The sequence below is a fragment of the Argentina anserina genome, chromosome 2, assembly GCF_933775445.1.
Source record: "Argentina anserina chromosome 2, drPotAnse1.1, whole genome shotgun sequence".
In the NCBI taxonomy this organism is placed as follows: domain Eukaryota; kingdom Viridiplantae; phylum Streptophyta; class Magnoliopsida; order Rosales; family Rosaceae; genus Argentina; species Argentina anserina.
Genome location: NC_065873.1, coordinates 4,112,683 through 4,136,154, shown reverse-complemented (window position 1 = coordinate 4,136,154; position 23,472 = coordinate 4,112,683). Strand labels below are relative to the sequence as shown.

Below are 23,472 nucleotides of genomic sequence, written 5' to 3'. Positions count from 1 at the left end.
ATAGCAACAGTATAATCATACATTCAACAGCCTAGTTCATTTAACCTCTAAACTGAACCTAGATTTCCCTTCTGCCAAAGTGAAGGTTTTTTTGTATAGGAATCAAACAGTACGACAATGATGTTTGTTTACTTTGTTATCGTGGTGGTATCCAAACTTTGTTAATTAATCAGACCCAACTGAAAATCCCATGTGAATCATATGGACCACTTTTTTCACATCTCCATTATTAATTTTCTACTTTACTAACTTCAACACGGATGAAACTGAACTACCCTTACACAACTTGTGCTCGATCAATCATCGAGTACCATTATATAAGAAAGATTTGAGCTTTGGAGGAGCACACAACAAAACCAAGCTTTAAGCTTTCATCACAAACGCAAACAACAGAATACTAGAGTCCAGAGAAATTACATACCAGAGATGGAGAGTTCCACAGCCACTGCCGCGTCGGGGAGGATGATGAACGCCGGTGACTTTTCGCGTCGGTGTAATGCGAGGCGACCTATTCCGAAGAGGGGCCAAGTGAAGATGGGGATAGTGGTGGGATTGGGCCAACTCAGTTGCTTCCATCTTCACTCCTCAGCGTTCATCCATGTAAAAGCTAGCAGCATCACTCTTCCAATCGACTCGATCGTAACTATTAGAATTCAGAAATAGTACTGGTGAAGTTGCTTTCGATGGTCATAACAGCCTAAGAGACGGGGAGGCTGGAGGGAGGCAAGAGAGAAATTAGGTTTTAATCAATATTATAAAATTGCTCACGCTTCCTTCTGGCCTATTTGACGCTTCCAAATCGCTTCCAAACCACCTTTTTCTTGGAATCGTGCTTCCGACCGCTTCCGAAGCGCGAAGCGGGACTGCCAGCAAGCTTCCGTGCTTCTTAGCTAGATATAGAAAGAAATGGCGACCAACCTCTATACAAAAGCAAAGAGTGGCCTATCAATTTGCAATTAGCTACAATGTCATTAACCATCAATGGCTTTCCTCTTTCAAAATGGGATCATTTAACAATGACATTGCTCATGAAAAGTTTTATGAAAGTAACAACACACAAAATAACCACTTCCTACTTACCGATCAATTAGATTACCGGTGTTTCTTATTTGTAATTTCAACCGAAGTTTCAGCAATTCTAACCACGGGTAACATGTTAGATGAGGACGATGAATTGTTCCGAACCTGATGGTGAGAATGCTCTTGAGTGTGGACTAAGAAATTCGGTTGCTTTATTAAGGAAATGTAGGTGACTCTCATCTCTTGCAAGGAAATGTAGGTGTTTCTTTGTAATTTCAACCGAAGTTTCAGCAATTCTAACCCCGGGTAACATGAACCGGAATTATAAATTGACATCAAGTTACGAACAAGAAGAGCTTTACAATACAAGTGACAATGAACTCAACTTTCCTATACACTATTGCATAAAAATACAAGGTACATCTACCAAACATATAAGAATCACAAGTCACAACCCAATCAAAAACAATCATATCATGATGCTTTCTAGTAGAGAGGCACCAACAAACAACCACATATTTTAGAGATCTTGGAGATCATTTCCTTTTTTACCTTCACGTTAGTAGTGGAGCAACTTTCTCTGCAACTCACTATACCCAAAAGAAAACATGACAGTGTTCCCTACTTTTTGAACTATTAATCTCATACTTTGGATCCAAGAGATCCATTGACATTAACATAGTTTGATCATCTTCTTCAAGCTTTCCTTCATCAATGGAGTCGACTACAAACAATGAAGTCGCACACGAGTTTCGCTTCTTCAAGGCATACAAAGATGGCCGAGTCGAAATATTCTATAACACTCAGAAAGTCCCACCTTCAACCGACCCCGTCACCGGAGTTCAATCCAAAGACGTCATCATTTCATCCGAACCAGCCGTCTCTGCCCGTCTCTTCCTACCCAAGATCCACGACCTTACCCAGAAGCTCCCCGTGCTGTTCTACATCCACGGCGGTGGCTTCTGCTTCGAGTCGGCCTTTTCTCCAATGTTTCACAAGCACCTCACCTCCTTATCCGCCGAAGCCAACACCATTGCCGTCTCAGTGGAATACGGGCTGTTCCCGGATTGACCCATACCTGCTTGCTACGACGATACATGGACAGCCCTCAAGTGGGTCCAGTCCCACTCGACCCGATCCGGACCTGACCCTTGGATGAACCACTACGCCGACTTCGACCGGGTTTTCTTATGCGGCGACAGCGGCGGAGCCAATATGTGCAACAACTTAGCGGTTCGGGTCGGGTCAGTTGGGTTACCCGGTGTAAAATTAGCGGGAATGGTTATGGTGCATCCGTTTTTTGGCGGGTTGGTTGTGGACGACGAGATGTGGCTGCACATGTGTCCGGAGAACGGCGGGGTGCAGGACAAGAGGCTGAGGCCGCCTGCGGAGGATCTGGCGAAGCTTGGATGCGAGAAGGTGTTGATATTCTTTGCAGAGAAGGATCATCTGAGAGAGGTAGGGCAGTGGTACTGTGATGAGCTGAAGAAGAGCGAGTGGGGTGGGAGTGTTGAAGTGGTGGAGCACGAAGATGAGTTTCATGAGTTTCACTTGTTGAGTGAACCTGAGGGTGAGAAGGCTCTGGATTTGATCAAGAGGTTTGGTTCCTTTATCAAGCAAAACTAAGCTAAGGTGCATGTATGGTGATCAGTTTATTACTGATCGATATGAATCGTATGAGTATTTGTTTGCCAGTTTTGCTAGCTATCAATTATTGAAGAGACCTGTAATTCACTTGTTGCATCGATCTTATTACTTACCTTCCCCATCTAGTCTACAGGGCCGGCTCTGATAGATTAAGGCCTGGAAAAAAAAATGGGCTGACAATTTGCATAAATTTCACAAATTTTGAAAAAAAAAAAAAGCCATTTTACACCGAGTCCTTATAAAAATAGGCTTTTTATATCAAGTATTTTAGCTGATTTTTCTGGGCCCAGTGCGGGTGCACAGCCTGCCCTCCCTCAGGGTCGGCCCTACTAGTGTACATGGTGATGTTTGAATATTTGAAGAATTAACGTCTTTTTCTTTAATTCTTTTTTTTTTTAAAGAAGAAGATATCGATCAATAGATCAACTCACTACTAGAAATTAGGGCTAATGGGACATTTAGTTTAGAGACAAATAAATAGGTGTCCATATATTCTTGTATTTGGGGACATATGTTAATTTGTGTCTCTAAATATATATTTGGCACAAACCATGTGTCTCTATATGCAAAAGACACACTTATGTGTTCCTAAACAAGATATACACTCATGTTTAGAGACTTTTATATAACTACACAAAATGTATTTGGGTGGTAGAATACCATTGTTTCTTCAAGACAAATATATATTTGTATATTTTTGGCGAGAGACCATTCTAATGTCTTTGTTTGTCATAAGTCTAAATTGAATAAACCTTGATCACTACTACAAATATAGTAGTCTTCCATGACGTTTTGTTATGACATTTGGCTAAAACGTCATTATATACTCATTTCATGGCGTTTAACAAATCATAAAAAAAAAACAATTCACCTTAATTGATGATGTTTTATAAACTTCATGGTAAGGTTGTGTTATCATGTCATTTTACAAGCGTCATAAATATTATGACATTTATAAAAAGTCATTTCATGACGTTTTTCAGCTGTCATAGAATAGTTTTTTATTACGTTTCTTAAAATGTCATCAAATAATTTTTTTTGTGATGTTTTTAAACTGTCATAAGGTTTGAAACGAGAAGTAACGATTTACAACCGTCATAAAAACATTTGCTAACGTAGCATAATCTTACACTCAGTAATAAAAATAAAAATACAACCCCTCTCCCCCTGTAATTCTATACACATTCAGTCGAAGAATCGACTAAAGAAATAAATGAGTTGGTCTAAAGGGTAAAATTGATAAAATTTAACGATGAAAGATGAGGGATAATTCTGAATTGGTCATAGGGGCATTTTTCGTCTTTTGAGCTCAGGTATAAATTGAAAAGAGAAAACCCTAACCTCATTATCTCTTTCTTCTTTTTCTTCTTTCTTAGCGCGCCTCCATTTTCTTTCCCAACTTCATCTCTCTTCCTCTTTAGTGAGTGCCGAAATGGCCATCTCTGGCCACAAGCTCTGCAAACCACCACCACCAAAACGGTTCAACCTTCAGTTTTGATCAAAGACCGACCCATAATCAGAGGCACACATGCCTCTTATCATCTTCGTCGTCACCATTTGCATCTCATCCAAGTCCAGCGCTTCCTCGCCATAGCATCGTCGTCACACAGCCTTGGAATAAAGGAGGATGCAACCCATAAGTCAGGGTATTCACCGAAGCCGAGAGGTCAAAGTAGCGACGTCGACGTAGTCCAATTGATGGTGCCATTGTGATCGCCATTTTCCAGCGATAATCTGGCCTCCTCACTATCAAATTCAGAGTCAACGCCTCTTTGATAAGAGTATTTTGTGTGACGTTGTTAACATGTTTTTACATTCATTTGTACATTGATTATCTCTTATTGTTGTAATATTGAATCATTGAGTCGAATTAGGAGTCTTTGGTGGCATTGGTTGCATTATAATGCTAAAATGGGCGTAAAACACATAGATTGTCTAGAGTCATATTTAGAGTATGATTCCTTGTGGAACTAGGAAACCTAGTTGGATTAGGAGTCTTCATTATTCGACGTTTCTGTAACATTTGTGATATGTTAAGAAACCTAGTTGGATTGGAAGTCCTTTTTGGACTAAGAAATTTACCAATTTAGAAAGTCATACTTGAACCAAAACTCTTATTATGTAACTTTCCTAATTGAACTTTCATATTCTAGTAACTTACTTGTTCGAGCAATTTCCCTGTTGAGAAATGGAAACTTAATTTCCTAATTTAATTGAGCTTATCTATTACATATGTGTCTTTTTAATACAACAATTGTCTAGATTAGAACAATTTTGTCTTAATGTATTATCTGGTCTTTATCTTTCATTTTCTTATTTTCAGGTTTTAATGAAGATATAATGATAAGAGGATAATATGGAGGGATTAATGCAGCTGAATTACCATGAGATAAAAGAGAAGGTAAATGAGAAAATTTGTGCAAAACAAATCAGAATTAAAGGAGGAAGAAGATATGGAATTAAAGTCCAATCCTTATCAGAATCAGAAATCTGCTAGTGTACATCATCTACCTTTGACGGACTCCCATGTATAGCTCACGATAAGTCAGATAGCGTGTGATATATGGATAGAAAGCTACGGATGTCTAGTTTCCAATGCAATTAGAATCACCTCAATAGCTATTGTATAACGACAAATATGACGAAAACAATACACAGAGGTCAGTTATGCTGATTTTCAGAGAAAAGAAAGGAAAAAACTTTAAGTGAAAGAAAAGATCCTTGAGATATTCTTAAGGATATAACTTTGAATTTTCCTCTATATATAGCACAACCTAGCTTCATAAAATGTATCATTTCTCCTTTGCAAACAAAAGCCGAAACTCTGCTAAATTCTCTTCATACACACCTACAAAATTCAGCAGCCTTTCCACCATTTATCGACCACCACTCTCACGGCCTTAGCACTAAGCCATAGCCGTGTGACACTCCACTATCCACGCCGAGCAGTCCCATTTGCAGCCGAGCCCTCCAGAGCCACTCCAAAGTGTAATTATCTCAACTATTCACTATGGCTATATCTGATTTTGTAGTTTTACAACCCTTTGTCTATGAAGGGTGTGAATTTTTGTTTATGATTAGACTTTGGTATTGTATGTTGTTAATAAATTTTCAGATCTTATTTGATAATTAAAAGGCAATTTTCAGCCTATTCATGTGACAATTTAATTGTTTGGATTTCAGCTTCTATGTTCTTCATAGTTCTTTATATATTTTTAGATTCATGCAAACGAATTTGGTGCTTGAATGAAATCCCGGCCATGATTGTAATTTGAGTACCGTTTTCATTAGCCATATCAATATAGATCGAATCATGTACTGAGTAGATTCGGTTTGTGTTGGTACTATATGGTTTAAATAATCTAAAAATTTACATGTATCTCATGGTGAGTGACACCGCCATGTTAACATGTCTCCGATAAAGACTTTTGTGCTTATATGCTTCTTTGCTTAATTTCTACATTGAGTGTCTTTAAACGAATTAGCATAAAGTTTAGGATTTGACACTGAGTTAGTTCTAAACATTTAAGAAGTCTATAACGATTAGATGACCGATGAGGCTCTAATTAGATCAGAACTAAAAATTTGTAATTAATCATGCTAAATGTGTTTCTGAGTTCAAACATGTAAATGTTATGTGCTAGGATTGTTTTGTGTGAAAATTTGCTAAGGGAAATCGATCATGTAAATATTAGTTTAGGTTTTATTTTTACGTAATAGTTAGATAAATACTTTTAAATCCTTAATTATTTGATAACACTAAATGTTTAGAGTTCCCTTCAATTCTCCAGACTTAATGATCCCTGTTTATTCTATACTAACGATGACATTTTACAGGGTTTATTGTGAGACGCTCGCGCGTCGTATCACTCTTATTCATCGAAATTCCTAAAGGCGCGTTTGAATTTGGCTAGGGTTTCCAAATACGACGTCTATAGTTACTTTTCTCTTTCTCTCTTCATTTGAAGCTTATGACTATATTGAAATAAATCCTGAGACAATTCTATAGTTTTTGATATTATGGGAGTGTTTTGTGCTGGTGTAGGCAAATGGTGGCAATTGACAGTATCATATTAAGTTGTCTGGTGTCTTCCCCCTAAGTTAAGAAAATCTCCCGTCACTTATGAAGTTAAATCGCAATGTATTCTTGGTGGTTAGTAGATACAATGTGATCTTCAACAAAAAATAAAGTTTAGAAGATACAATGTCTTCTTTTAATAGATTTCTAACTGATTTCTTTAGCTTTGGCCATTACACCACTAATTTGTGTTGAATGTTAATCTGAGAATGTGCTTGGTAGAAAGTTTTCACATGTGGGTTCATTTGAAGTAGCAACGAACCCTATTGCGAGGACTCCATTAGCTTTGTCTTGGATGCTAGTACAACCTATTCATAACTTTTTACATACAAAAGAAAACGAGCAAAGAGTCAACATAGAAATCTTTCAGAGCATATCTGCCGGAAGCAATTTGGCATATTAATGATTCCCTTTACCTTGAACACCCTATGGAAATGGTTGATAGCTTCATGGATTGTTCTTATAGCTAATTTATTTGTTTTTCTACTATTTGTTTAAGGTATGTCCCTAACCGTAGTCTCTGGTAGGTAACTTAGAAGATAATTGAGAGTTTATTATGTGATAGGTAGTTATATATTTTGTATAATAATATTATCATTTATTCTCTTGCATTTTGACTATGCTTGTTACTAAAAATGTAACCTATGCAGCAACACTGTTTGAGGAAATATACTTTATCCAGAGACTGGTCTTACTCAAGCATCTTAGTGAGTTTTTATCATCCATACTCATATGAGAAGACCTGTGTACTTGAGCCTATTGTCACATCCCAAAAAGGAATGCAAGCACTATATTTGATAGGGCTGGGCGCGGGTTCAGCCCGGGCTATTTTTTTCAGGACCCGGGCTCGGCCCGGTTGTAGTATGACGGGTCGGGTTTTGTTCTTAAAAAATCAGGGTCCGGATCAATTAATTGCAGGGCCCGGATAAAACCCAGACCAGTATCATTCGGGCCGAGCCCGCCCGGTTTTCCGGGCCTAACTCTGTTTTTGGTTTTGTTCTAGTGTCATTGTATCTATTCTATAAGTTTAGGATCACTTACGAAAGCCAATTACATAATGACACCTAATGTTCCGGGTTTCCGGGTTTCCGGGTTTTTTGTGTTTATATATTTGAAGGCCCGGGACCGGCCCGGACATAACAAAGCCCGGCCCGTTCATCACATGACAACACATGAGCCCGAAAAAAAGCCCGGCCCGCCCGGATGGGCCCGTCGGTCCGGTCCGGGATTTTCTTCTTCGGGTTTTTTTTTCTTCTACGGGCTTTTTGCCCAACCCTAATATTTGAGATAATTTAACGATTAGCAAGCATAATACAAGTATTACACTCACTAAGATGATGAAAAACTTGTAAATAAAATTTTTCACAATAACAAGAGGAACAAACAACTATAAACATTTCTGCGAATTCTACGAGTTACAGAGTTTACAAACGAAGTGCGGAAGATGGTGAAATGTCACCGGCCCAAATTTAGCAAGATGGAACAACCCAAGTAAAAATAACAATTACAAAGGTGACTGAATATTCTAAACAACCTCGGAGAACAAATATAAGGAACAAAGGCGAGGAAGACAAACACGAAGGCAATAAATAAATGTTGATTATCTATTTAGCCTAAACTACCTTCAACATGCACTTGCGACCAGTCAATCAACTATAAATTAACATCCCAAACGACTCATATAGACTTTTTCTTGCCATATTGGCTAGGGTATGCTTTCGAGTCGGGTTATGAGTTTCTTTTAGTTGTTTTACTTTGACTTGTAATTCCCAACCTAATTTTGAGTTATAACGAAAACATTTAACAATCTCTAGCCTCTCTCGAATCTCTGTGAATAAACTCACAAATACAAACAATAGGACACAATGTCATTATCAATTTTGTGAAAGAAACTAGAGCGATTATACAACGCAAAACTCAAAAACTGAGGTGGTCCACTCTGTTATAATTATGTTAATTAGAGTTTGTTAGTTAATTAAGTTGTTAAGGTTTCAGGAGAGCAGGGCACGTGCCAGTTCTTGTGTGAACAATTGGGGATATATACCCAGAGCCTTGTATTCTTATCTATCAAATAAATATTATCCAGTTTATTTTGCCTCCTTCTCTCTATTTCTCTCCTTTCCTCTCAGACCTTTGGGTCTTATCGTATCAAGTAGTATCCAGAGCCACCGATCATGGTGAAGCTCCGGAATCAAGGCCCGTCGTCACCCCCTAATTCCCGTCTGATGACGTGTTCCTCCTCTTCCGCCACCCTCTCATGCTGATGCTCCAAAGGTTTTCGGTGAATTGTTTCATCTCGAGGCTGAGTTGCAAGCTCACCGTGAGGACACTGCTGCTCAGCTAGCGTCGTTGGCTTCGTCGCTTCAAGTGTTGTTTCAATCGACTTTGACTAATTTGCTCTAATTCGTTTCAACAGCTTTTGATGGAGGAAATGACAAAGCAGGTGTTAGTCATCTTCAACTCTGCTTCCCCACCTCCGTAACCAGACAACTCGGTGTTGATCGGCTCGATCTCTGCTCCGATGGGTGTCAACGTTGTGTCACCATGTGCAGGTTTACTACCAACACCTTCACATGGTAGATTTGTAGGTACTACCTAATTATCTCTTGAGATTCCACGCAGTCCCTAGATCTTGCTAATAACTATGTTGCTCCTATGGGTACTACTATGGATTTGTCGCATTTTGTTGTTAGCACTGACCATGTGCTCTAGCCGATGTCAGTTATGATAGGAGGTAGGCATCCCATAAGCTCATTTGCAGGAACTACAACCTCGACAACTGATATCAATGCTAGCTCCAACTCTTTTCTACAAGGTAGTGTGCAAGGAGCTCAGTCCAATATGGAAAACATGATGCAGGGTTATGTTAGATCTTGTAGTGGCCATCGTCCTGCATACTCCGATTTGGTTGGTTTGGGACAGTTGTGATGTTATAATAGTGTGCCTATGCCAAGTGGTATAGCTTATGGCAATCATATTGGTTATATTGCAGGACCTTCCCCTGTTACACAAACCCTTTCTTGTGGTTACTCTAACCATTTCACTCCACCCATTTATACTACTACCACAACCATTGGAATTCCACACTCACCACCACCATCACCTAGAACCACATCACCCAATGCAACAGGTCACATTAGATCACCACTACACTCAACTCACTTTCACTAATCCTATACTAAAGCCATGCCATCACAATCTCACTAAATGTGCAACTCTCAAACCAGTTTCATCCCAGTTGACACTATATTTCCAACCATGAAGCAAATGCGATTGGATTTTAGTGTTTTCAGTGGAGGTGATCCAATTGAGTGGTTGAGCAAAGCTGAACAATACTTTGACTTTTACCATGTGCCTGAAGATAAGAAACTATATATTGCAACTATGCACTTGTCTCATAAGGCTTCGAATAGGTGGTACATGTTTAAACATGAGTTCCCACACACTTGGCAAGGGTTGGTTGACTTTTTAATATGGGAGTTTAGCTCATACACTCGAGCTGAATACCAAGCTGCTTTGGCAAGAATGAATCAGACAAGTTCAGTGTAAGAATATATGGAAAGGTTCACTCAGTTATCTAGGAGGGCTCCATGCATTGAGACAACAGTATTGGTTCAATTCTTTATTGAAGGGTTGAGATTTGATATTAGGTTGGATGTCAAGGTGCTTTCACCTAGCACTCTTTATGAAGCTTATAAACTTGCTAAGTTATATGAGAGCAAAGAGCATAAGCATCACCATGCTGCTTACTCATATTCCAAACCGATCTCAAGTTTTAGTGGTAGAGGGGCTACTAGCAGCTCAACAAGGAGTATGTCACCACCACAACATCCTAATGCAAGACCTACCTTGCCAATAAGCTCAAGTGACAATAAAGGAGGTAAGGTGAGAGTCAGATTGACAGATGTAGAATTTGAAGCCAGGAAAGCTAACAATCAGTGCTATTGGTGTAAACAACCTTATCACAAAAATCACAATTGTAGAAAAAGGGGACAGTTAATAAGTATGGAAATTGTTCCAAATGATGATGAAGTGGAAGGAGAAGAGAACAATGCTCAAACTATTGAGTTAGAAGTGTCACCAATCACAAATGTTGAGGAACCCTTGATTCAGCTACAATCCATGAGTGACTCAGATTCAAGTGCATCTACTATGCAGTTCAAAGGGTTATTCAATGGGAAGAGGGCTCGCGTTTTAATCGACTCGGGTGCTACTCATAACTTCATGAGCCATAAATTGCTTAAAAATACTAAACTCATTGTGCACAAGTTTGCACTCCTCAAGGTGTGTTTAGCAAGTGGAGCTTTTACTCAGACTACTGGAGAGGTCACTGCTAGTTTACATCTGCAAGGGGTATGATTTTCTTGGTGATTATTACATTTGCATCTAACTGGTTGTCAAGTGGTGTGAGGTGCAAGTTGGTTGAGGACATTATGGGACATAATGTGGAATTTTGGAACCATGAAAATGAGTTTTTGGAGAAACCAACAACAATACCTATTACAAGGAGAGACTGCAGTTAAGTCTACAGCCGTGAGTTGCAAGGCAATGAGCAAGTTGCTCAAAAATGAGAGAGAGGCAGTGCTGGTTCATGTGCAGCCTGAAAAGGACCTTGCAGCCAAGGAAGTCATTATGGTACCACCTTCTATTAAACTAGAAATACAAAGCTTGATAAATAAGTATGCTGATTTGTTCACCGCCCAACTTCTCTACCTCCAGAGAGAGTGCATGATCACAAAATTGAGCTGGAACCAGAAACTGCACCAATCAATGTCAGACCTTATTGATACCCTCATTTCCAAAAGACATAAATTGAGAAGATAATGCAAGAGTTATTAGACAATGGGGTAATTAGGCAAAGTAAAAGTCATTTTTTATCTCCTGTGCTTTTGGTCAAAAAAAAAAGATGGTCTATGGAGAATGTGTGTTGATTATAGGGCACTCAATGCAACCACATTGAAGAACAAGTACCCAATTCCAATGGTAGATGAGTTTCTTGATGAAGTCCATGGATCAGAGATCTTTACCAAATTGGACATAAGGTCTGGTTATCATCAAATAAGGATGTGTGAAGAAAATGTGAGCAAGACAGCATTCACGACAAACAATGGCCATTATGAATTTTTGGTCATGCCATTTGGATTGACAAATGGCCCTTCAACCTTTCAAGCAGCCATGAATGATGCCTTAAGGGATTATCTGAGGCAAGGAGTGTTGGTGTTTTTTGATGACATATTGATATATAGTGCAACTAGCCAAGCTCATGTGGAAATGCTGGAAAAGGTGTTTAAAAGGTTGCAAGAACATCAATTCAAAATAAAAATGAGCAAGTGTAATTTTAGGGTAAATGCAGTGGAGTATTTAGGTCATGTGGTAAGAAAAGAAGGTGTTGTTGTTGATCCGGCCAAGATTGCTTTTATTAAACAGTGGGAACAACCAAAGACTCTAGGGGCATTGAGAGGTTTTCTAGGGTTGGCTGGCTACTACATAAAATATGTGAAGAACTTTGGTTCTATTACCACTGACTGCTATGTGTAAGATTGGGGGATTTAAATGGTCTGATGAGTCTGTAAAAGCTTTTGAGGAATTGAAGTTTGCTTTGATGAACACTCAAGTGCAAGCTTTACCTGATTTTTCTAAAGAGTTTTGTGTGGAATGTGATGCCTCAGGTCATGGCATTGGGGCAATTATGACACAAGAGGGCCACCCAATTGCTTATTTGAGTAAGGCCCTAGCTCCTAGGCATGTAGTTGTATCTGTCTATGACAAAGAGATGATGGCCATGGTATTTGCAGTTCAACAATGGAGACCCTATCTATTGGGTAAGCATTTCACTATTATTACACACCATAGAACCATTCAATACTTTTTAGATCAGAAAATATCTACTCCTACACAATAAAAATGGTTGATTAAGTTGGCTGGTTATGATTATACAATTAAGTATAGAGCTGGTCGACACAATGCAGCAGTTGATGCTCTTTCAAGGGTTGATGTGAGTGCGATGCATAATAAGTCATTGTTGGAAAAATATGCCAATTTGCTCACTGGTGTTTATACTCTTATCCAAAGCAATATGTTGGATATACAAGATGCATGCATTCAAGACGCTCATATTGGTTCAATTATTCAGAAGCTGCAGACGGATTCCCTCAGTCTTGTTAACTTTTCAATGTTGCAGTCTCAATTGATGTATAAAGATAGGGTTTATGTTCCTCTTCAAGGGGGTTGGAGAACTAAGAAAATGCAAGAGTTTCATGGTGGTTTCATAGGAGGGTATGTTGGAGCTGGAGTGTTGAGAATTGAGAAAATGATAACAAGAATGTTTGGATGGCCAGGAATTCACAAAGACATTAAGATGTTTGTAGCAGCTTGTCATGTGTGTCAACTAAACCATTATGAGACAATTAAGCCTCCAGGTCTTCTACAACCAAATCAAATTCCTAAAAAAGCTTGGACTCAAATAAGCATGGACTTTATTGAGGGACTGACAAGTGACAAGACAGTTATTTTAGTAGTTGTGGATAGATTGACAAAATATGCTCATTTCATAGCTTTAGCACACCCTTATACTGTTGTAACAGTGGCTCAACAGTTCATCAATTATGTGTTTAAACTACATGGAATGCCTGAAGCTATAATTACTGGCAGAGACCTTGTGTTCATGAGCTCTTTTTGGAGTAACTTCTTCAAGTTGCAAGGTACAAGTTTGAACAGGACAACTGCTTATCACCCTCAAGCAGATGGACAGACTGAGAATTTAAATAGAACTTTGGAATATTTCTTGAGATGCACTGTGGGAGAAAAACCTCATTCTTGGGTCACAGCGTTGGTTTGGGCAGAATGGTGGTACAACACTTGTCATCACTCTGCAATTGGTATGAGTCCATTTAAGGCCTTGTATGGCTATGATGCTCCAAGAGTTATGACATATACTCCTGGTCCTACAGTAGATGAGGAATTGATAATTAGAGATGAATTACTTAATATCATGAAGAGAAATTTGCAAGTAGCACAAGCATGGATGAAGATGCAGTATTCTGAGAGGACCTTTGTAGTTAGGGACTAGGTGTATTTGAAGTTACAGCTGTACAAGCAACAATCTGTGCAAAAGATGGCAGCTCCTAAGTTAGCTTCACGCTACTATGGTTCGTACCAGATTACTGAGAAGATTGGTGTTGTAGCATATAAACTTAAGCTACCAAGCACTGCCAAGGTTCATCTGGTATTCCATGTGTCACTTCTAAAAAAGAAGGTGGGTAATGATGTATCTGTCACTGCTCACTTAAGATTTAGAAAGGGAATAGTCCATAGTAGCGTGAAGAAAGAGAATGGTCCAGTGACCAAGTGGTTGGTAAAATGGCTTGGAGGAACCAAAGAAGAGGCTACATGGGAGGAGACTGATTAGTTGTTGAAGAGATTCCCAGATTTTGTAGCTAAGTGATGGTGCTTGTGGGCAACCTTGATCTTAGGGGGCTGGATTGTTATGAGAATTGGTCTAATTATGTTAATTAGAGTTTGTTAGTTAACTAAGTAAGTTGTTAAGGTTTCAGGAGAGCAAGGCACGTGCCAGTTCTTGTGTGAACAATTGGGGATATATACCCAGAGCCTTGTATTCCTATCTATCAAAGAAATATTATCCAGTTTATTTTGCCTCCTCTCTATTTCTCTCATTTCCTCTCAGACCTTCGGGTCTTATTGTATCACACTCGATACCATTGACGAGATTTGTGGTCACCTTGATTATGTGACTATGAACATCAAGTTGTGTCACACAAAAGTTTGGCTTCTTATATGAGATTTTCTTGATCATATTCACCGGCCTAGCTACCTTCTGAATGCTTCCAACCTCTACTTGTTGTCCGGATAGCCAATTACCAGAAGAGCACACTAAAAATGAGAAAACACAATTGACAAAGACAGAACTGTTGGCAATGTATTATAAAGTTTTAATGATACAATAACAGGTATGATTATGTTGAATTATACCATGAAAATATGGAGAATGCAGGCAAAGGAATCTAGAGAGATAATACTGGAGATATTATTGTGACCTTTATCAATTGCTGGTTGGCTGAACGGCGAAGAAGTAGAAATATGGCTACTTGTCTTTTTGGCCTTGCCATTTCTATATTTCCAAAACCAAAAACTCCAACTCTCTCTGTAAACCTCCATTCCCTTCCCCCTTCTTCATTCACACCCCTCTCTCTCCCACACAGAAAGCCCTGCTTTATTACTCGCTCACAAACCTCCTCCTCTGCCCTTGCCATGGAGTCAAGCACTGAAGTCTACAAAGACTTCTCACCCTTCCTCATAATCTACAAAGACGGCCGCATCCAACGGCTCGCCAACACTGACTTTGTTCCAGCTTCGTTTGATCCCCAAACCGGTGTCGAAACCAAAGACGCTGTTGTCTCAGAGGATACAGGGCTCACAGTTAGGCTCTACATCCCCAAAGCCAAAGTTACTGAGAACCCAACAAAGCTTCCTCTCCTTGTTTACTACCATGGAGGTGGGTTTTGTATGGGGTCACCATTCTGTGCCTATTACAACAGTTATGTCGCTTCCTTGGCTTCCAAGGCAAATGTGGTTGCTGTGTCTGTGGCTTATAGAAAGGCCCCGGAAAACCCTCTCCCAATCGGGTTTGAAGATTCATGGGCCGCGCTCAAATGGGTCGGGTCCCATTTTGAGGGAAAAGGACCAGATGAGTGGCTGAATGCATACGCTGATTTTGGGAAAGTGTTCTTGGGTGGTGATAGTGCTGGGGCTAATATAGCACATCATATGGGTTTGAGAATTGGGTATGAGGGTTTGGTTGGTGTGAAGCTCAATGGGGTTGTTTTAGTGCATCCCTATTTTTGGGGGTCAGAACCAGTTGGGGATGAACCCACTGACGCAGAGAAAAGAGCAATGGCTGAAGGTATATGGAGGTTTGCTTGTCCAACGAGCAGTGGGGTAGATGATCCGTTGATGAACCCGACTAAGGATCCGAAATTGGGGAAGTTGGCGGCGGAGAGAGTGCTAGTTTGTGTTGCTGAGAAGGATGGATTGGTGCATAGAGGGTGGCATTACAGTGAGCTGTTGAAGAAAAGTGAGTGGAATGGGAGTGTGGAGGTTGTGGTGTCTAAGGAGGAGGATCATGTGTTTCATTTGAACAATCCAACTGGGGATCACGCTGTGGCTCTGATGGAGGAGATAGTTTCCTTCATCAATGCATGAAATTAAGTTATTTGTTTCTCTCCATTGATGGGAAATGCCGTAGTCAATTTGTAATAACTTGTGTTCTAAGCAAAACACTGAACTGAATTGCTGTTTTCTTCAGCTCATCCCATTTTGGGATCATAGCCTATTTGTGTTTCTTTGACTTCTTCATATGGCAAGTACATTGAGTACTGGGCCTACCAGAGCAATGGCATTGTGTATTATGGCCTTAAAATGATGTGTTAAGTCTTAGCTCGTTTGTTAAATAAAACTCTACGAGGTTACAAATTGATCAACAAATCCTAAAAGGGCCAGAAAGTACCAGCTGAAGTCTAGCCAGGGCAGGTTACTTAACAAAGTAACAATTCTACCTGCACTAAGAATTCACAATCAATTTATACATTCACACAGCAGTTTTACTAAACAAAGTACATAAAACATAAATTGAAGCAGTAGTACAAGGCACGAGAACAAACATTACGACAACGAAAATTCAAACAAGCTTAGATTCAGGTAAGGCTAAACAGACACTAATATTTTTTTGAAGAAAGACAGACACTAATTGATTAAAGAATTGACCTTTATCAGCATAACCTGAGCACTGTCATAGGTTGGATTGAACAAGTAAAAAAAACATGGCCTTCCCCCTTTGCTTGCGAGACCTCCACAGCACCATTCCATCCACTCTTTCTAAGGACCTAGCTGTAATACCAGTTTCTATGTTTCGATGTATCGTACTCGGCAACACAAACCAGCAGTAAGAGAATGATAGTCTCAGTATGACAATGTAGCGAGGCCTGCAGTTTCTCATGCAATGTCAATGTGTAAATATATGTGTTTAGTTAAATTCAAATAGGCAGTATATGTCGGTATATAATCTAGCTAGTTAAGCATTAGAATAATTTTGAATCATGATAGTTATGTGACTTAAAATTAAAGAAATATGGCAGGCTTTCGTGTAATAACCTGATTTTTCTGAGTGAATGTTGGATTGTTTTATAAGTTCATAAATTGTGAAATTTATTTAAACGAATTTTGTTTGCTTAGCGAAGCGGTAAATCGAAAACGGAAACGTTATCGAAACGTTTATTTAGAAAAACGTTACATTTCCGCGACCTAAAAATCAACTTTTACTTTGTCAATCGTTTGTGAAAACTTCCTCACGAAAGTCGTAGAGCTCGTTGATACGAGTTCGTGGACGCATCACGCGTTCGAATCGGACGTCGTACTTAAAAGTTATTAACGACGGAAGTTCGTTTCCGATTTTGGAAACGGGTATAAATAGACAATTAAAGGAGCTAGGGTTTCCATTTCAGGAAACCCACCCCGCGCCTCCTTTCTCTCCCTCTCTCCCTCTCCCCCTCGGGTTCTCTCTCCCCGAGTCCCTCCCTCACTCTCGAAAATCAGGCCGGCGATCTCAGCCTCCAGGCCGCCGTGCCTCTCACCGCCAACCCCCAGAGCATCGCAGGGACCTCCGTAGTCGACCCCGAGGTCGACGCACCTCCTCGCGACGCCGTGAGCCTCTACGCTCCAACCCGAGACCGCGAGCTTCATCGCAACCATCAGCATCACCTCCGGCGACGCAAGGGCACAGAGGAGGGCATCTCGACGCCGATCCTCGCCTTGGTGCCCTCTGCCTTCAACTTGGAGGCCAAACCACATCGATCCGAATTCTTCCCAAGGAATTTAAACACCACCGGCGATCCGAGCCTTTCTGATGCCAAATCGGAGGTTTTAGCTTCGATCAAGGTATGAATGGATGTGATTATTGGTTGTGTGTGTTTGTTGTCGAATTTTGGATGGTTTGGAATGATTGTGGAGTAAGATCGGAGGAGGGGAGGAAATGAGGAACACTGCCACCTTAGGCAGCGCGTGTGGGAGCGTGGAGGGGCCTAGAGGCGGCGTGAGACCGTGAGAAGGGCGGAGGAAGGAAGAGGAGAGGATTTGGGGTGGCGGTGGCGTGCTACGCGCTGGCATTAGGCTCGGCGCGTGGGCCCCACGCGTTGCCATAGTGAGTGGCGCGTGAGCGCCACGCGCGGTCGCCGGTTAGTGGCGCGTGTACCCCACGCGCCGCCACGTGCGGCGCCGCGTGAACAGTGGTTCGACATAGTAAATTGTAAAATTTTATTTTACGACAGTGAATGTAAAAATGTGATTTACGTACGGTAAATGTAAATGTAAATTACTTTAAGTAAATGTAAAAAGTAATTTGGAAGGGTAAATCAGTAATTATTATTTACTGAGACAGTATTTACATTTGAATGGTATGTATACGTACAAAAATACGTAAACAGTATGTATACATACATGAATACGTAATTGATGAGTATTTGTACAAAAATACGAGAATAGTGAATACGTGAATAGTACTCAGTGAACAGTAAATTCGTAAAACTAGAAATTACTGAACAGTAACTGATTATTACTGTTTCGACATTTAAAGGTTTACGTAACGATTCTAAATTCTTTTCTTATCTTTTCAAGGTGATTGTTAAATCAAAGAAATGAGTTATTGTCGGAATTGTGGAATTACGCACGAGATTATAAGGTAAGTAAAATCTCACATATTTACAAATCTACCCTGCGGAGATTCAAGATTTTTGCAAGAGTTTTAAATATCGAAATACGACATGTATATGATATAGTGGAATATATATGTATTTGTATAAATGGTAAAAAGGTACATATATATAGTTTGCTATATTATATACTGTTAGGATTTCGGTTGTGAATATGATCACAGTGGTGATGAAAATTATATATTGAGCATGTTGATGCGATTGATACAAATAATGAGTTGATTATTGTACATGGTTTTAACGTTGAGATGTGTTAAAACGTTTTGTCTTCGGACGTGTTTATGAAATATGACATGTATATGATATAATGGATTATATATATATATTGTATAAATGGTAAATAGGTACATATATACATAGTTTGCTATATTATATACTGTTAGGATTTCGTTTGTGAATATGATCACGGTGGTGATGAGAATTATATATTGAGCATGTTGATGAGATTTGTACAATATGAGGTGTGATTATTGTACGTGGTTTTAACATGGAGTTTGTTAAAACATTTTGTCTTCAGACCAGTCTACGGACGTGTTTGGCATGTCGGAACCTAGCCTTTGGCCGGGCAAAAGTTACGATACAGTTAGAGCTCTAGTGTGTCTGCCGGAGTACTGCATGTGAGGTAACAGATGGGTTATCGGCTCATGAGTACTCATATTTTTGGACGTTGGGTAGCAAGGAGGTTGCCCAATATCAGCGGTGTACTACGTGAGGGGTAACAGATGTGTACCAGCGTTCATTAGTACCCGTATTATAAATGCATTTGGGTAAACATAGGGGTTGCCCAATTTCTCATGAGTACTGTCATTTTCATATTTTCGGGACAACCAGATGGGCCGTCCATTTACTCATGAGTGCATTTATATTTTTTGATTTGTGGATTCTCGTATGTATTGATATGCGAGTTTTGTTTTTATTTTACTCATACGAGCTGTAAAGCTTACCGGGTTTGTGTTTATAATCCCGGTGCACCAATTCGATGGTGTAGGGGATAATTCCGCAGGTGTCGATTAGTGGGAATCGAAGAACAACTCTGAGGACTCGAAGTCGTTCACTTCCCAGTTTGTGAGGATTTATTGTGGATTTGTGTGAGAGTTTGTGAGGATTATTACATTTCCATTTTATGTACTATTGAATTATAAATTTGAGTTGTAATAATCGGTTTGACTGAGTTGTATTTTAAACTCAGAGATGATCCGCTGTGGCATTTAAAATGATTATATTCATTGAGATTGTTTTGGTGTTTCTCGACTTTGAAATTTTGAGTTTTCATGCTCGAAATTTTGGGGTTGTTACATTTCGAGAATGGAAATACATTGCTTTCATTTGCTGAGTTAAATGAGTTTGTCTTCCCAAACTGATTAAATAAAATGTTGATAATATTGCTACTTAGCAGAGATTGACTTAGCCTGGCCAGAATCAAAGAAAGGATTATAGATGTGCTATCGTCATATAGATTAAGAACTCTAGTTACAGGATTTATCTGGGGATATATGCATACTCAATTACTCATGGATGAATAAGATGACAGAATTATTCTTTTCTGTATACAGTACACCTGTCATTTTACAAATGTTTTCAAAGATACCAAGTTATTGCACAAATTATGACTTTCTTTTCTGTGTAACAATTATCAATATGAAAATGTCAGAATTTAGTGGATGTATACATTTGATATATATAGCAAAATAAAAGAAGTTATCTTGAATATAGTAGCTCTTTCATGAGAAGAAACACAGAGATAGAGAGGGACAGATCAGCAGACCTGAAATAGACGGAGGCCTAAAGCTTAAAACATTCCTCCCGACTCATGAGCAGGTCGAAAGCACCTGATCAGAGTAAAAGTTGTACTGATCTTTTTTCAGTCCCATTAGATACCCTGTAAGAAATCAACAATTAGTACACCTTTCAACTTTTAATCAAGAGGGCAGTAAGCTTCCTCATGCCTGGAGTCTATATTCCTGTCAAGCATTATAAATAGAATAGAACAGAAATAATATGTACCAGCTGTTAATATGAGCTCAAAAGCTAGGATTCCTGTGTGTTCCTGTAACAGATAGTTAACATACCTTGTGTAGTTAGGAATCATACTGTACATGGTACATGTCACACAATCACTATAAACAATTCCTGAAGGACAGTAAAATCATCTAGAGTTGAACATAATTCATTAACTGTAAATAGAGTTTTTTAGCACCAGTATAGTTCAGAGGAACTACTCACTATTGAAATACTTGAACAACGTACTCGGACCGAACAACTGCTCGTGCCCTTTTGGCTGGTTACTGGTTTCTCTCAAACAAACAACAGAAGAAGTTTTTCAACTGATATAGTTGACAACGATTGCAGATTTGCAGATGTATGTGTGTCATGGCTTCTGTCTCGTCCTTTAGATTTGCACATCACATAGTGCAGTAATATATGGCTCATATGAAGAGTATTTACTTGGCAGAAATTTAGGGCGGAGTTTCATGGTATCTAACTTGAGCTGATGTAATGGAAACCTGATTTCAACTTTATCAATTCATTTCCCCGTTTTCTTTAATAACTTGAGCTTACACAGGAACTACATCAAGAAAGACAAATCAACCCCCTCGGGTTTCTTTATCATTTCACAATTCAAGCATAGAATTCTCTTGTACTAGGCTCATGATTATTCTCTTGTACAAGCACGCATACAGTACAAAAGAACAGATGTGAAGAGAGACCAATTGCAATAAGCTAATCATTCAGAATCAGAATCAAAACCAAAACTAATTCATGAAAGAAACGATCTTCTTGAGCATGGCCACAGCATTGTCACAACTAGGATTGAACAAATGAAACACATGCTGCTCCTCCTTTGCTTCCATAACTTCCACAACTCCATTCCATCCACTCTTCTTCAATACCTCACTGTAATACCACCCCCTATCTTTCAACGAATCCTTCTCCGCAACACAGACCAACACTTTCTCACAACCCAATTCCCCCAACTTCGGATGCTTACCCGGATTAAAAAGCGGGTCATCGGATCCACAAGTCAAAGGGTATGTAAACTTCCACAAATCAGGCACCATCTTTCTAACACTCTCAGCCAAAGCTAGCTCTCCCCCAACTGGTTCTTCCCCCCAAAAATATGGATGTACCAACACAATCCCCTTCAGCTTAAAACAGGCCAACTTCTCAGATCCAACTCTCAAACCCATGTGATGAGCTATGTTAGCACCAGCACTATCACCTGAAAAGAAAACCCGGTTCATATCAGCATGCCGGTTCAGCCACTCTTCCGGGCCAGTTCCGGCTAAATGGGACTCCACCCATTTTACAGCCGCCCATGAATCTTCATAGGCAGCCGGGACAGGGTGCTCCGGCGCCAACCTGTAGTCAACAGAAACAGCTATAACATTGGCTTCGGAGACAAATGAGTTGAGGTAATTGTGATAAGTGGGAGAGAAAGCACTCTCAATGCAGAAGCCACCGCCGTGAAAGTAAACCAGAACAGGGAGCTTCAGGGTTGACTCAGTTGAAGTGGACTTGGGAATGTAAAGCCTTACAGAGATGAGAGGTGCGGTTGAGATGATGACGTCTTTGGATTGCACCCCGGTTTGGGGATCGATCGATGCAGGGACTGTGGCTGTGCCTAGGAGACGCTCGACTCGGCCGTCTTTGTATACTTTGATGAAGGGAGAGAAATCAAGGGCAAGTTCGTCGCTCATGGTTGGATGTTATGGAAGAGGATGATAAAACAGAGCAAAACTGATCGATGATTTATAGAGGTACGTTTTGGTTTACGTTGATGGATTTACTTGGGATCCAGACTAATATATTTATGGATTTTTGGGCAAGTCATTGAATACCGTAGTTGATCATTTACATCATGCATGACGTTCTCTGCAAGCGTTCCATCACTTCCATGGAAGAGTCTGACCTATAAAAAATTTCGATTAGGGGAAAACAACGGGAATTAAATAATGATAACGATCACCAATAAAACCCTTATCTCCGAGCTAGGTAGGTGTGAATTTATGTGCCAATCCGTTTACCTTATCTTATCGATGAAAACCTAAAGGAAAACAAATTTAGTTAAGGAAAATCTTAATTACTTAAAACTCTTTGAGAAATATCTTAACTACATGGAACTCTTCTTGGGAGATTACGATTACGTAAAGGGTAAATTCCTTTTATGGTACATGAGGTATGGTTAATTGGACAATTTAGTACTTAATGTTTCAAAGATGACACATTGCTACTTGAAGTTAGATTTTATGGGACATCTTGATATGTATGTTGACTTATTTGTTAAATATAAAGGGTAAAAATGACATTTACATATTATTTATCAAAATAAAATAATAAATAAAATTTTATGGGTTAAAGGCTGATTTCTATCACCTTGGTATTCATTATTTTTGTATCATTTGCTAGAAATTAAACATGAATTAATTTTAAGCTTTAATTGAAAGTGTAAAATTGAATTTTTGTTTAGAAAATATAGAATTTTTTATTTATATACCCACAAGAATGTTTTTAGTTAATTAAATACAGTCACACGAAGTAGTTTTGTGAGACGATTGAATTTCATAAACATAAAATTGACTTATACTATCAACGTGACCAAAAATATTAACTTAAACGCATAAAACCATTAAAATTTGAGAACAATGAACACACATAACTCATGTTTTCATTGTATTTTTATTAATATATATTTAAATGTATATTTTATCCTCCTATTGGTCAACATAAGTACTAAACTGTTTTCTTTGAAATATTGGGTACTAAGTGTCTAATTGACCATACATTATGTACCATAGAAAGAATTTACCCTTACGTGAAACTATTTGAGAGAAAGTAAAAACATTCGAGGAAGATGTAAATGAAGGTGTCCATTGACATTTTCCAAGGAATGATGAAGGCCTAGGTGGTGTATTAATAATGGGGTGTGTATCTTTTTTCTTAGTCAAT

At 39.2% G+C, this 23,472-nt stretch overlaps 2 protein-coding genes and 1 pseudogene across 2 annotated transcripts; 2 read left to right on the top strand and 1 right to left on the bottom strand.

Annotated features, from left to right (window-relative positions):
• Nucleotides 1–869: 869 nt before the first annotated feature.
• On the top strand, nucleotides 870–2,876 carry LOC126783054 (2-hydroxyisoflavanone dehydratase-like; annotated as a pseudogene).
• Nucleotides 2,877–14,011: 11,135 nt separating this feature from the next.
• Nucleotides 14,012–16,741, top strand: LOC126782855 (probable carboxylesterase 12). Its single transcript, XM_050508185.1, has one exon. It carries the CDS (start codon nucleotides 14,843–14,845, stop codon nucleotides 15,962–15,964), a length of 1,122 nt encoding a protein of 373 aa, XP_050364142.1. The 5' UTR covers nucleotides 14,012–14,842; the 3' UTR covers nucleotides 15,965–16,741.
• A 4,278-nt stretch (nucleotides 16,742–21,019) lies between these two features.
• On the bottom strand, nucleotides 21,020–22,338 carry LOC126782856 (probable carboxylesterase 12). The gene has a single exon (XM_050508186.1). The coding sequence runs from the start codon at nucleotides 22,221–22,223 to the stop codon at nucleotides 21,279–21,281; it is 945 nt and encodes a 314-aa protein (XP_050364143.1). The 5' UTR covers nucleotides 22,224–22,338; the 3' UTR covers nucleotides 21,020–21,278.
• Between the last annotated feature and the right edge of the window lie 1,134 nt (nucleotides 22,339–23,472).

Excerpts from the sequence above, each read along its gene's own strand:
- LOC126782856 (XM_050508186.1), bottom strand. The coding sequence starts at position 22,223 with ATGAGCGACGAACTTGCCCTTGATTTCTCTCCCTTCATCAAAGTATAC.
- LOC126782855 (XM_050508185.1), top strand. The coding sequence starts at position 14,843 with ATGGCTACTTGTCTTTTTGGCCTTGCCATTTCTATATTTCCAAAACCA.